This window comes from Chrysochloris asiatica, unplaced genomic scaffold (genome assembly GCF_000296735.1).
Source record: "Chrysochloris asiatica unplaced genomic scaffold, ChrAsi1.0 scaffold00296, whole genome shotgun sequence".
NCBI lineage: Eukaryota > Metazoa > Chordata > Mammalia > Afrosoricida > Chrysochloridae > Chrysochloris > Chrysochloris asiatica.
Window position 1 is genome coordinate 1,556,038 of NW_006408814.1, and position 12,716 is coordinate 1,568,753.

Here is a 12,716-nt window from a genome sequence, read left to right on the forward strand (position 1 = left end):
CTCAAAGGAAATCACTTACCCTCTCTGGGCCTTACTTTCCTTAACTGCAAAGAGGGGGGTTAACTCACACATTATGCCTGTGAGAATGGACTTGGAATCAAACATATTACAGCACTACTACTGTAAGGGCAGTGGTTTAAGCTCAGCTGCTCCTGAGAAACCCTATACAGGATCACTATGAGTTGGAACTGACACAATGGCATTTAACAACTACTGTCTGGCTATGTGACTTAGGCAAGAAAATTAACCTCTCTGAGACTGTTTCCTTATATAATAATAATAATAATAACAGCCAACATGTATCATGCATTTACTTTGTGCCAGGCACTGCTCTGAGTGCCTTCTATGTAGCAACTCACTTAATTCTCATGGCCATCTTATGAGGGCTGTATTAGTATCATTATCATTATTTCACAGAAGAGTAAATTGAGGCACAGAAAGGCTAAGTAACTTTTCCAAGGTCACACAGATAGCAAGGAAACTCAGAGAATATGGCTGTAGTGGTCACACTTTAAAGCACACTGTTGTTGTTGTTGTTGTTGTTGTTAAGTGCTGTCAAGTCAGTTGACAGCATAAGGTTTCTAAGGAGTGGTTGGTGGGTGTGAATGACTGACCTTGTGGTTATGCAGTCCAGCACTCATCCTTCAGTGCCACACCAAGACTCCATACACTATCCTACCCTATATGTCCTAGTTGTTCTGAGGAGTAAATGAGATAATGGAACGTTGTTAGCACAGGGCTTGGTACACGGTGATAGGCCAACCAAGAGAGAAGACAGCAGGCATTTCTTCCTGTAGGAGGCTCAGGCTGGACCTTGGCCAATGGGAGACACAGTTAGATGGAGGGGGAGGCATACAGGAGAGAAGGAAGCACTGGGAAGGGCAAAGACAGAATGAAGGTAAGGCATTGGGGCTGGAGCAGAGGATATTGCAGAAGTGACGCTTGGAGCTTGAATGCAAAATTCAAGAGGTCAGGATTTCTCTGATAAACATGGCCATTGGAGAATTTTAGGCAAAGCCATTACATCATGAGCTTTCTCAAATCCCTGGAGGTTTGTCCTTGGAGGAATCTTAGAGGCTTTTGGATTTAAACCTGCTCTAGACTGAAGTCCTTGGAGGTCACATGGTGGGTCAGTGGCAAAGCAGGCATGGAACCGCTGTACTCTTATCCTGCCCTAGCAGTCTAGTTTACTTCTCTCCTATTCTCTAGCTCCTAGCAGTCTAGTTTACTTCTCTCCTTGTCCCCTGGTCTGTGCCCCCTTCCCTCCAATCTGTGGTTTAAAAGGAGAAAGCCCTGGGTTCTGCTACCACACTTTCCTGGCGAGGCCTCAGTCTGGGTTTCAGTCTTAGCATTGCTGCGTGATCCCAAAGACTCTATCCTTATCTTTATGGTGGGAGCAATGACACCCATCTTGTTAGCAGTGAAGCTCAAGTGAGTTAATAAATGAGGCTTTTGTAGAGTTCAAGGTGCCTGGCAGTCTCTGGATAGTTTAAATTCCACCACTGTGTGGGAATGAAATAAGATAGTTAGGCAAGCAGGGAGCCTGTGGGTATCTTTCCGTGGTGCTGAAGGAAATGCAGCTCGGGTGGAGGCTGTCTGTGGTCTGAAATATAGTATAAGGGGCGGGGGGGGGGGGGTCCTTGGGGTGCTGTCCTTGGTTTTGAAGGAACTGGATTGCTGCTGGTGATCACAGGTCCCATATGGTGTGCTGCCCGCCTTAATATTGGAAGAAGGGAGGATACCAGGACAGAATAGACAGCAGGGGAGGCAGTCCCCAGGGCTTTAATCATGTTTTCAAACTTGTTCTCTCAGTAATGCTGGCTCCACCTGGGCCCTGGAGAGAGTAATAGGCCACTACAGCGCTGACCTCTAAGGAGCTCTGGTAGTGTAATGGTTACTGAATCGGGCTGCTAACCTCAGGGTCAGCAGTTCGAAACTACCAGCTGTTACGCGGGGAAAAGATGAGGCTTTCTGTTCCCGGAAAGATTTACAGCCTCAAACGAACCGACACATAACAGCAACAACAGTGCTGACCCTATATGGGGGAGGGAAACCAAAGGACCTGTCTGTCCACTGTGCTGAACCTTCACTTCTCTAAGAGCCTGCCGAGGCGCCTTCAGCAGTGCCACACAAGTGTAGGTGTAGGCGCTGTCCTAATCCGTAGTGCTGAAACAGCAGAGACAGGCCCTTGTCTGAATAGGAGACCTGGGGCAAGGGCAGGGATGAGAGCGGGAAGGACTCTGCCCAGGACCCAGGGTGCCTTTCCTTCAGACTCTCTGTGGGAATTTCGGGGAACCGACATCTCTAATTCGATGTGCTTGCTTACCTTTTAAAGGGGCCACAGGTCAGCCCTCTAGTCTATGCGGAGGGTCTGAGCAACAACAACAACAAAAAAACAACGACAGAAAAACGGCCAGTAAAGGGACCTGAGAATCCTCTTGGGTTCCTGTTCATGAGAATTGGAGTGAATTTAGTGAATTCATGTTCTTCTCCCTTCCCCTAACACACACACACACACACACACACACACACTCCATCCAGGCCCATTGGTCCTGGGAAGGGAGACTGACAGTCCAGAAGGGGGCGATCTGATCAATTCCAACTCATAGCTACCCTTCCTATCCACTAAGATGGAATCATTTCCACCCATAGCGGCCCTACAGGACAAAATGAAACTGGCCCGCACGCAGGGTTTCCAAGGTTGTAATCTTTATGGAAGCAGACTGCCACATAGTTCTATTATGAAGCGGCCTGGTGGGTTTGAACCGTCGTCCTTTTGGTTAGCAGACAGACACTTAACCACGGTGCAACCAGGCTTTCTATTTACTGCGTAGGACCCAACATCTCTAAACTGGAAGGAACCACAGTGATGGGCCTGCATCACTCTTTTTATACAGACCCCAAAACTGAGGCTCAGAGAGCCTCACCGCAAAACAGTGCTCCTCCCAAGTGGACAGCATTTTACTAAGTGCACATTTACATGATTTCACCAAATCCTTACTACGACCCCTGAGGGTAGCTACAGTATTATTATCCCCGTTCCTCAGATGAAACCCTTGAGGCTTGGACAGGGATAGATACCGGAACTGAACCACACAGGCAGCCAAAGACTGTGGCAGAACTCTAACCAGGTCTTCAGTGTCTCAGCCCAGATTCTTTCCCTCCCTTTTCCTCACCTCCACCTCTACTGCCTTCCTGGCCCGGGCACTTCCCTGCTTGCAAAGTTGAAGCAGCCCTGTGAGGTACTGGGTCTCGCGGCAGGTAGATTGGCTTTTCCTCTTACCCCGTTGGATATTATTTCTGTTGCTGAAACCAGTTATATTGTGCTTTAGAATCATCGGGTCTCTGGGGTCACTCCATCCTGCCCCTGCCCCAGCTCTGGGGCGGAGGAAAGTTGCGGGTACCGCTTTAAAAATCTCGGCCTGGGCAAAACTTTGATGATAAATCAAGTAGCAGATCCCTCCGCCGCCTCCTCCTCTGGGCGGGCGGGAGGGAGTAGGAGGGAGGGGGTGCGACGGCAGCGGCGCTGAGCTGAGTGGCCTTCCGCGGAAGGGAAGAGTCCCGCAGTCGGAGGCGGCCGGCTGGGCGTGAGCTAGCTACCCGCAGCCGGGGCTGGGTCGGAGCCGGGAGAGGGCTGGAGCGGTGGCCGCGCCGGGGCCAGCGGGCTAGGAGCAGCGGCCGGAGCCGAGCAACCAGGCCATACTGTGCAGGGAGCGGCGGGTGTGGGGTCTGCAGTCTCTTTAGCCCCGATGTGAGGTGGCGGCGCCCCCGGCCCGAGCGCGCACCATGGGGGCCCCGCTCGCAGTGTCGCTAGGCGCCCTCCACTACCTGGCACTTTTCCTGCAACTCGGCGGCGCCACGCGGCCCGCCGGCCATGCGCCCTGGGACAACCACGTCTCCGGCCACGGTGAGTTCCGTCGCCGCCCCCGCGGACTTCGCCAGCAAACCCTTCCCGGGGCTTCACCGCTCCAACTTGGCCACCTCTGGGCTTGAACCCGCGCTGACGGTGGTGGGCGTCCCGGGGCGCCCCCTGCCGGGGTCCTGGACCCACCCTAGCTTCCTGGGCCACCCCTGCGGAGAAGAGTCACCCAGTGGTATTCGTGTTCCCCTCTCTCATAGCCCACCTCCCTACACACACATTCATTCGTGCGGGTACACACCGCACCGCACACAGCTGTTCACAGCTACGGACACATTCAGACCCACAGTCAGCTGCTTCTTCACACTCCTAACTCCTGCCCTCCCACATATCCAGGCTCCTTCCTTCTCAGACACACTCCTTAATCGTAAACACTCACCCGTGTGCCCACTACACAGGCTCGACCGCTGGCGGCCTCCCACCCTGCCTGCTGGCTGGCGCCCAGGCGCACACACACTATCACAACTCTTGCCCGCCTGCCTGCAGACACATATACACTTGTGAGCACGCTTTGCTCGCACACACATATACACTTGTGAGCACGCTTTGCTCGCCCACTTCTCGCTGCCCATATGTGTTTCCCCCTTGATGGATTTGACCCCACAGCTGTCCCTTAGGGTGCTGGGAAAGTCCTGGGGATAGAGGCACCAGGAGCCTCGGGCTACCTGGCCGCTTAGAGATGAAGGCTGTGGGAACCCCTGGAAGACATTGGAATAGTTCGGGTTGCTGTTTCAGCCAGCGGCATGGGAAAGCTGGGGGAGGTGCTGGGTGCTTTTGTCTGCTTTTAGGGGTGGGAAAGAATCCCCTGCCATCCTTCCACCAAGTACCCTTTCCTTCATCTTCATCCTTGGCACCAGAAGACCAAAATGTGACAAATCTCAACTCCAGCCACTGTGGGAGCCGGGGAGCCAGCACGCATCCCTAACCCTGGCTGCATGAGCGTCAGAAGCACCTTCTAGCCTCAGAGGAGCCCAAGTTGACAGCAGAGTTGGATTGTCTGAGGCTGGCAGCTGTGGGGGCTCCCATCCATGCTATGAGCTGGGGGACCTGGCATAGAAGAAAATGATGGAGACCCGTCCTACGTCCATCCCCTCCTTGCAGGGGCTTCCAGTCTGATAGGGGGTGGCTGCAGCTCCAATGCTGGGCACTGTTGCCCAGGGGTGGGGAGCGGCTTGTACAAAGGGCGGTATGTTCTAATGGGAACAAGATAGGGGGGATGGAGATGGGGGGAGTAGGTAGTGGATGAAGGCTCAACTGGAGTATGATGCATATGTGAGATGGCTCTAGAGGGTCGAGGGCTTGTAAAACCATTCTTGAGGGTTATGATTTTGGGGGATAACTCCCTGCATATTTCTACCTCAACCACATTTGATAGCAATCATCTTGTATATCATTTTCATACCCTTCATTTCCTTCATCTAATTTCTACCAACCAGGCTGGAGTAGTGGAAAACAAGAGAAGGGTAATTATGATCCTCAGTACCCAGTCGGGGAAACCAAGACTCAGAAAGGTGAAGGGACCTACCCAAGGTCACACAGGGAATGGGTAGCTGAGCCAGGACTGGCCCACATCCCTTTTCCCAGGACATCCATCTCCCTGTCAGATTCCCTCCTACTGAAGGAAAACTGGGAATCTCTTCTCATTCTTGCTTCCTTGGCATGGATGGAACTTACACTAGGAGGATTTTCCAAGGAAGGGTTTCCCTGAGTTTGTGATCCTGAGAGGAATGAGGTCTGGGACTCTGAGGTTGACAGTCACCCCATCTCTGGAGTAGCAGACTCCAGGGACTTGGGTACCTCTCTGCCATTCCCAAGGCTCCCGTAATGAAGCAGAATTTACCCTTTCTGTCAGTCTCCACCTGCCCCCTGCTGCCAGGCGTGCTGAGGGGCACAGCTCTGCCTACCCTGGAGAGGCCCTGCTAAGGCCCAGAGAAGGGGCTAGGGAAGTTGGCCTCTCTTGCTGACTGTCTGCATGACTCTGGCCTGTCTGGGGCTCGCTTTGCCCCTCAAGAAGTAGGGAGGCAGGACTGGTCTGCAGGGGCAAGACTGCCTTTCCCTAACCCTGCTAGGTTCAAAGTCACAAAGTAGTGGTTGCTAAGGAGCCCCCCACAGGCTGCCCCTCTGCCAGGCCAAGCACCTGCCACCACAGGAAGGGTTTGGAGCCACTCACTTAATCACAAAAAGAAACTGTTATTAATGATAGTGAGACGCGGCGAATAAGTGGGTCATGTCTAATAAGCCATTTGTGTTCAGGAGGAGAATACCAATTTGATAAAAGCTGTGTGTGCTGAAAAAGCCCAGAAATTGCTGTTTAGCAGATTGGATCCTGGTCGTTCCATTATTCCAGGGCTCCGTGTGTCCTCAGCTGATTCAGGAAATGTGGACAGGACAGAAAGGTGTCTGAGCTGGAATGGGAGCTCCTGGGGAGGTCCACATTGGTCTCAACCGCTTGGCGGTTCTCACCTCTCCAGCTTCGTCCAGCCGCCAGGCTAATGCCTTCTACCTGCCTGCCCTGAGGCTTGTCACAGGGAGAGCCCACGGTCAGATGGGTCGGCAAGGACATCTGTATTGCTTCTCATCTCCCTCCAACCTCCACTCAACCCAGTTTTCAGAGGGGGCGCAAGCAATGAATGGTTGTGTCTTTCAAGGAGGCTGGTGTGATGGTATCCAGTGTCTGCACCCACAAGTGCTCAATAAAAGACAACTCTTTCCTTCCCAAAAGGGGTCAGTTTATTTCCATGATGGGCAGTAGGTATGAGCAGAAAGGGAGCTGACCTGATGAACCCCTACTGTGTGCTAGGTACTGCTAAGTCCTTTGCCAGTGTTAACTCACTGAGGCTGACACCTTTCATGAAAAGCTGGTAACAAGCAGAGAAAAGTGGTTCCGGAAGGGCCAATGACTTGTCCAAGGTCGCTAAGGTAGAACGCCAGAGAACTGTGTCTAGAATGGAGGTGTGTCTGCCAGTTCTGGGCTTGCGTCCTTCAGTAGAGCCTTGATGTAGACTTGACCCAGTCCCATGACAAGACCCTCCTGCTCTGCACAGCCCTGTCCCACTGCTTCCTTCCAACAGCTCATAAATGTGACAGTATCTTCCTAAAGCCTCATGCAAGTTAGAAACAGGCAGCTGGACAGACTCCTTGGCCAACATTCTTTCCAGAGCTTGTTCAGGACAGGGTCTAGAGAATATGATCTTTCTGAGGGCTGCAGACCCCCGTCTTAGAATCACCCAGAAAATCAGTTAAAATGCAGATGCCACCCCCCCCCCCAGTCCTCATGAATCAAAATATTTGTTGATCAGGCCCGGGGATCTGCATTTTAATAAATTCCCCTGGTGATCCTGATACAGCCTAGAGTTTGGAAACCATTGCCTTAAGTATTCACCCATACTGACAGGAGATGCAGGGATAGGTGATCATCTGGTACTTGCAGCTGGCTTGGTATGATTTTGCAGGGCACTGGGAAGTCCAGGCTGGGGCAGGTATGTGGACCCTTAAAGGAGTCTAAGGAAGCCTCACAATGCAGTGACTATCCATCCTCCCACCCCTAACCCTGTCACACACACATACACACACACCCCTAGACCAGCACCTTCAATTATTAAGACCCCAATGCAGACAAAGATCAGGCTTGGCCTGGCGCTTTGTCCACTGAGTGATTGGCCCTCCTAAGATTCTCTGTTACCAGGAGAGAGCAGTGAGGCTGGGGAGGGGCGGAGGCTGCCGGGCCATTTGGCAAACAGTCTGTGTACTAAAAAATGACTCTGGCTTTCTAATGTCCCTTACGGAGCTGCTGGCATCTCACTATCAATAAGCTGGCTAGTTTGGTGGCTGGGAAATGGAGAAAATTGAGTCCTGTCTTCCGAAGGTTATGATGTTAAAAATGTGTTTGCCTTTGTCTCGGGTCTGGGTGATTATTTTATCAATTACGCCCGTAAACACTCCGCCTTGGGCTGAGGGTTTCCCAGTCTCCTGCAGGGAATTGGCCCTCACAAGCGGGTTTTCCCCAAGTCCATCACACCAATTGCTTTTGACACCTTGCCCATCAGCAACTCCCGTGGCCTTTTTCCCAAACAAGGGGAGACACAGGCGGCTGGCAGGACTAGGGTAAATAGGCTCATTGCAAACAATGACAGCAGGGGTGATGGTGAAGTCACCCACGGCAAACAAGCAGGCAGGGTCAGAAGAAGCTAGTGGTGGTCTCTGCTGACCCACCTGCTACTGGGGCAGGAGATGGAGTGTTTGGACTGAATCTTGAGGCTCAGGTGGAGCCAGCAATCTCCTTTAGACCAGCATCCTCAAGCCGCCCTCTTACAAATGGGAAGACCAAGGCCCATGGGTAAGAGGGCATTGGGCCAAAATTGCCCTGGAGGTTAGTGTTTGGTTTTTGGATACTTTGGATATGTTATCAGGAGAGACCAGTTCCTGGAGAAGAACATCATGCTTGGTCAGTGAAAAAGAGGAAGACCCTCCACAAGATGGACTGGTGTAGTGGCTGCAACAATGGAGTCCAACATAAAATGATGTGAGGAGCAGGCAGTGTTTTATTCTGTTGTATGTAGGATTGCTATGAGTCAGAATCAACTTGACAGCACCTAACAACAACAACCGCAAACTCTGTACAAATAAAGAGAGAAATAGAGAAGCAAGTCTCTGCTGAGTGTTGTGCTACTGTCTTAAATGCTGTGTCTCTTTGGATCCTAAGAGAAGAGAGCAGATGAAAGTCAGGCTCCGTGAAGTTAGGTAACTTACCCAAGGTTACATAACAGGAAGTGGTGGAGCCCAGATTTGCTCTCCAGGGTCCAGGCTTACCATGCTGAGTCCCAGACAAAGGTCCAGGAGAGGCCGATGTCACACAGGCAGGAAGGGTTGGCTGGAGACTGGGCCCCGAGGTTCTCCACATTTCACATCCAGGGAATGGGACCTCCCAAACTGCCCGAAGGAAGTCGAGTGGTGAGAGGAGGTGGTTGGTGCCCACATATGACATAGGAGCACAGGGTCATAGCGAGGAGGGGCAAGGGGGTGTGCAGCAAGTCCACAGCTAGGGACTTGGTCATCATTTTGCATTTGGGGGACCAGAGTCTTCGTGAGAAGAGTTTCTCAACCCTGTAGGGAGGAGGGGGCCAGCTGGGCACACAGGGCCAACATCTGGACTCAGTCACTGCCCCCACTGGGATGACCAGGGGCTTCAGATTCCCCTGTGTCCTGGCACCCACCACAGTGCTCAGCTGGGGGAGGTAACAGGGAATGAATGAATGGATAATGGCACAGAGGAAAAGTCAAATTCTTACAGTTGGGGCTAATTCAAAGTTGAATGGATTTCTGTGTATGTGTTTAGCAACTCAAGATCGGCAGTTCGAAACTACCATGGGAGAATGATGAGGCTGTCTGTTCCCATAAAGATTTACAGCCTTGGAAACCCTGTACAGGATCACGATGAGTCAGAACCGACTCCACGGTACTTAACAACAACAACAATATGTGTGTGTGTGTGTGTGTGTATATATTGAGTCCTGTCATGGCACTGGACTACAAGGTTGGTTTGAACTGCAAGGTCAACGGTTCAAGCTCACCAGCCACTCATCAGAAGCCCTTTACAGACAGGGTCGCTGTAAGACTCGACAGCCCTTAACAGCAACATGTGTCTATATATAAAACATTTGCCATTTTAATCATTGAATATACTTTTAAACATTCAAATAATTGTTTCATAAGGAATTCTTGTTTGTGGTAGAAACATTGCAGTACTAGAAGGCTTTCTTACTGTTACTGTCCACAGTCAAAGGCATCCTGGGGTAGCCAAGGCTAACTTCAGCTTGCAGTGGGTAGACACAGACCCAGCCCCTTGGGGTTCATATGAGATGCTGCAGCCATGAGGATAATGGGATCTTAGGGACTGTGTCTCCCACCCTTATCCCACCCTGAGATACCTGTCAGCTGCCCAAGAGTCTCTCCCACCCCAAACAGGGCAGTGAGCTGAGATGATGCAGAGAGAAGCCCACCTTCCCCCACCTGGTCCCCTCTGGTACCCATTGCTATGGAGAAGGTGGGATGGGGAGGCCAAGAGGGGGCTCTGCTTCTCCAGGCCCCCCACCCTCAGCCATGTCCCCTTCTCCACCCTTCCTGCTCTTCCTCAAAGCCACCAGAGGAGTCTGTGAGACTCAGTTCAAACGCTTCTTCAGGACCCTCCAGAGCCCACTGTAAGGTTGGGTTCTACCCAAGAGATGATTTTAGGCAGAGATGATGTTATGCATATATTTTAATGTGGATTAGAAAGATAGCCAGCACATCAAAACTGTGAATTCACAGATAGGGTTGCTTAGGATGAGGCTAGCGGGGGTCTTTAAAAAATAGTGGGTTAGTTTATAGGCAAACATTAAGGAGATAATAGTACGCGTGGTACCCAGGCATGAATGTGGGCATCTGCGTGGAAATGATTGGATTTGGAGGCACGCTACCCACAGGGTTAATAAGTCCTGACTTCTACAAGTGCCCCCCTCCCACACCAACTCATATTCCAGCCACTGGGAACTCCTGGCATAATCGTGACACTACCTGATGTGGCGCTGTAGGATAAGAACTGGACTGCTAACCACAAGGTTGTTGGTTCATATCCACCAGTCACTCCTTGGAAGCCCTGTACAGGATCACAATGAGTCAAACTGACTTTTTGGCACTTAACAACAACAACTATGGCTTGGAAGCTTGGCCGTTCATTCAGTCAACAAATACCAAGTGAGCATCTGCTACGTGCCAGGTTGGTTTAGCATGGATACATATCAGGGAAGCAGACAGATCGGGTTCTTGCTCTTTTGGAGTGCTCAGTGTAGGAGAAGACAGACAACCTAAATCAAGAGGAGTATAAATTATGTTCAGAGTTAAGAAGCAGAAATGATGGTCAGCTCAGAGAAGGAAATTCACCTTTGGGGTAGAAAAGGTATCTGGTACTGAACTCCCTGTTGAAGAAGCGGTGCAAGTTGGACCTGGAAGATATTAACTGAGGATTTCTGCCTTATTTCCCAAAGGAGAAAAACCTGAAGAGAGGGCTGGGTGAAGCAGGCAGAGAAGCGAGTTCCCCTCGCACAGATGTGATGCTGTGGGGCCTGCAGGAGCACCTTTGTGAGTGCCATGGTCAGGGCGTGGTCCTTGGAGTTTTGTCCTCCCTCTCTGCCTTGTTGGATGACTTGTCTGCTCCCTACCTCTCTCTTAGTTCTCACTGTCCCCATCTGAACCATGATGTGTTAGCCCTGAGAACGTTTCCATCTGTCTCCTCCAAGCCCCTGTCCTTTGTCCGACAATCAGTGGTGAGGATGGAGGTGGAGGAAGCGTGACAGCCAGCCAGCCAGCCGTTCTCAAGCTTGTTGTCTGTGTGCTTCACCTCTCTGCTTCCTCTCCACATGTCCCTTGATGCGGACATTGTTGCCACTCCCTTTTTACAGACAAGGACACTAAGGCTTAGGGAGGTGCTTGATGTTGGGTGGCAAAGCCCAGTTGTAGGGCTACAGAACTGAATTTTTAACCCTAAGATCTGCCCAACACCTGACTGCCAAACCAGGTAAAAAGACTTTGTTCTAGGAAGCAGCACCCTGACTTCTGGTTCTCACAGGGCTTAAACAAAGAACAAAACCAAACCCACAGGACAGAGGAGAACTGTTCTGTGGGTTTCCCAAGGCTGTGAATCTTTTATGGAAGTAGACTGCTGCATCCGTCTCCCAAACAGTGACTAGTGGGTTCCAACCCTGCATAGGGTTTCCTAGGAGGGGCTGGTGGATTTGAAAGCAGTCCAATACTTTTCCTACAGTGCCACACCAGGTCTGAGAGTGTATCTGGAGAGAGTGTGTTGGGTGGGCAATTGTGTGTGGTCTGAGGGGCTTTAGCCTGGTGGGAGGAAGCCTGTGGGGTCCTTTATCTTCCCAGCCCAAGGAGCCAGGCTGCCCTGTACCCTTTCCTCCCCACCTCCCACCCCCACCCCATTGTCTTAGGGGTGAGACGTAGAGGAGCTGGAGGGGTCTGAGCTGGAGCCCTGAAGGGCCTTGCTCTGAGCTTTCAACCAGGTGCCACAGTACCATGTGTGGTTAGTGCCATGTCTGCCTCCCACCCCTTGGATCTTTCTCTCCCTGGGTCTATCTCTCATGTGTTGCTCTGGGTCTGGGTCTCTCTCTCAAGATCTCTCTGTCTTTTTTTTCTTTTGCTGTCTATCCCTGTCTTGTAAGTCTCTCTTCTCATCTCCCCTGCCCTGTCCTCCCTTTCTTTCTGTAGTACACACATGTTATGCCCAGAATTCGGGGTCCCCAAAGACCACCCAGGAGCCGTGTACTGATGTAAATACATAAGGGTTGTTTATTCAAGCTCGAGCCAGGTCTCTAACCTTATCCGAAGTAGCGGAATAGGGAAAGAGCCTCGAACTTTTTGTCTGTAGGGTTTTTATAGAGTTTTCAAACAGCTCAAGTTTCTCAGCTGTACAATCTTTGGATTGCTTAACAATTGGCAAACTATGAGATGTTACAGTATAATTGGTCAGGACTGGTGGTCTTTGTTCTTAGGCTAGGGTAAAGGAAAACATCTGGCCTCTGGCCTTGAGCTGCCTGGCTATTTATACATATATCATTTTCTTGGAGTTAGAGGACGTGCTAAAGCTTATATACGAAATGGATTCTTCTCTTTGGTCCTACACACACACACACACACACATAAAAACACACATACATAGACTCTGTATATCATGATACAACTCAGAGCAGGTGCTGAATAAATGCCAGTTGGATAAATAAAGTGAATAAATGAATGAATGAATGAATGA

At 51.0% G+C, this 12,716-nt stretch overlaps 1 protein-coding gene across 1 annotated transcript in view; it reads left to right on the forward strand.

Moving 5' to 3' along the window:
• The first annotated feature begins 3,786 nt into the window (after positions 1-3,786).
• VSTM2L (V-set and transmembrane domain containing 2 like) overlaps positions 3,787-12,716 on the forward strand; it is a 42,904-nt gene continuing 33,974 nt past the window's right edge. The window contains exon 1 of the mRNA XM_006874729.1: positions 3,787-3,907. Within this exon, the coding sequence (XP_006874791.1) occupies positions 3,787-3,907 (121 nt within the window). The remainder of the gene's footprint in view (positions 3,908-12,716) is intronic.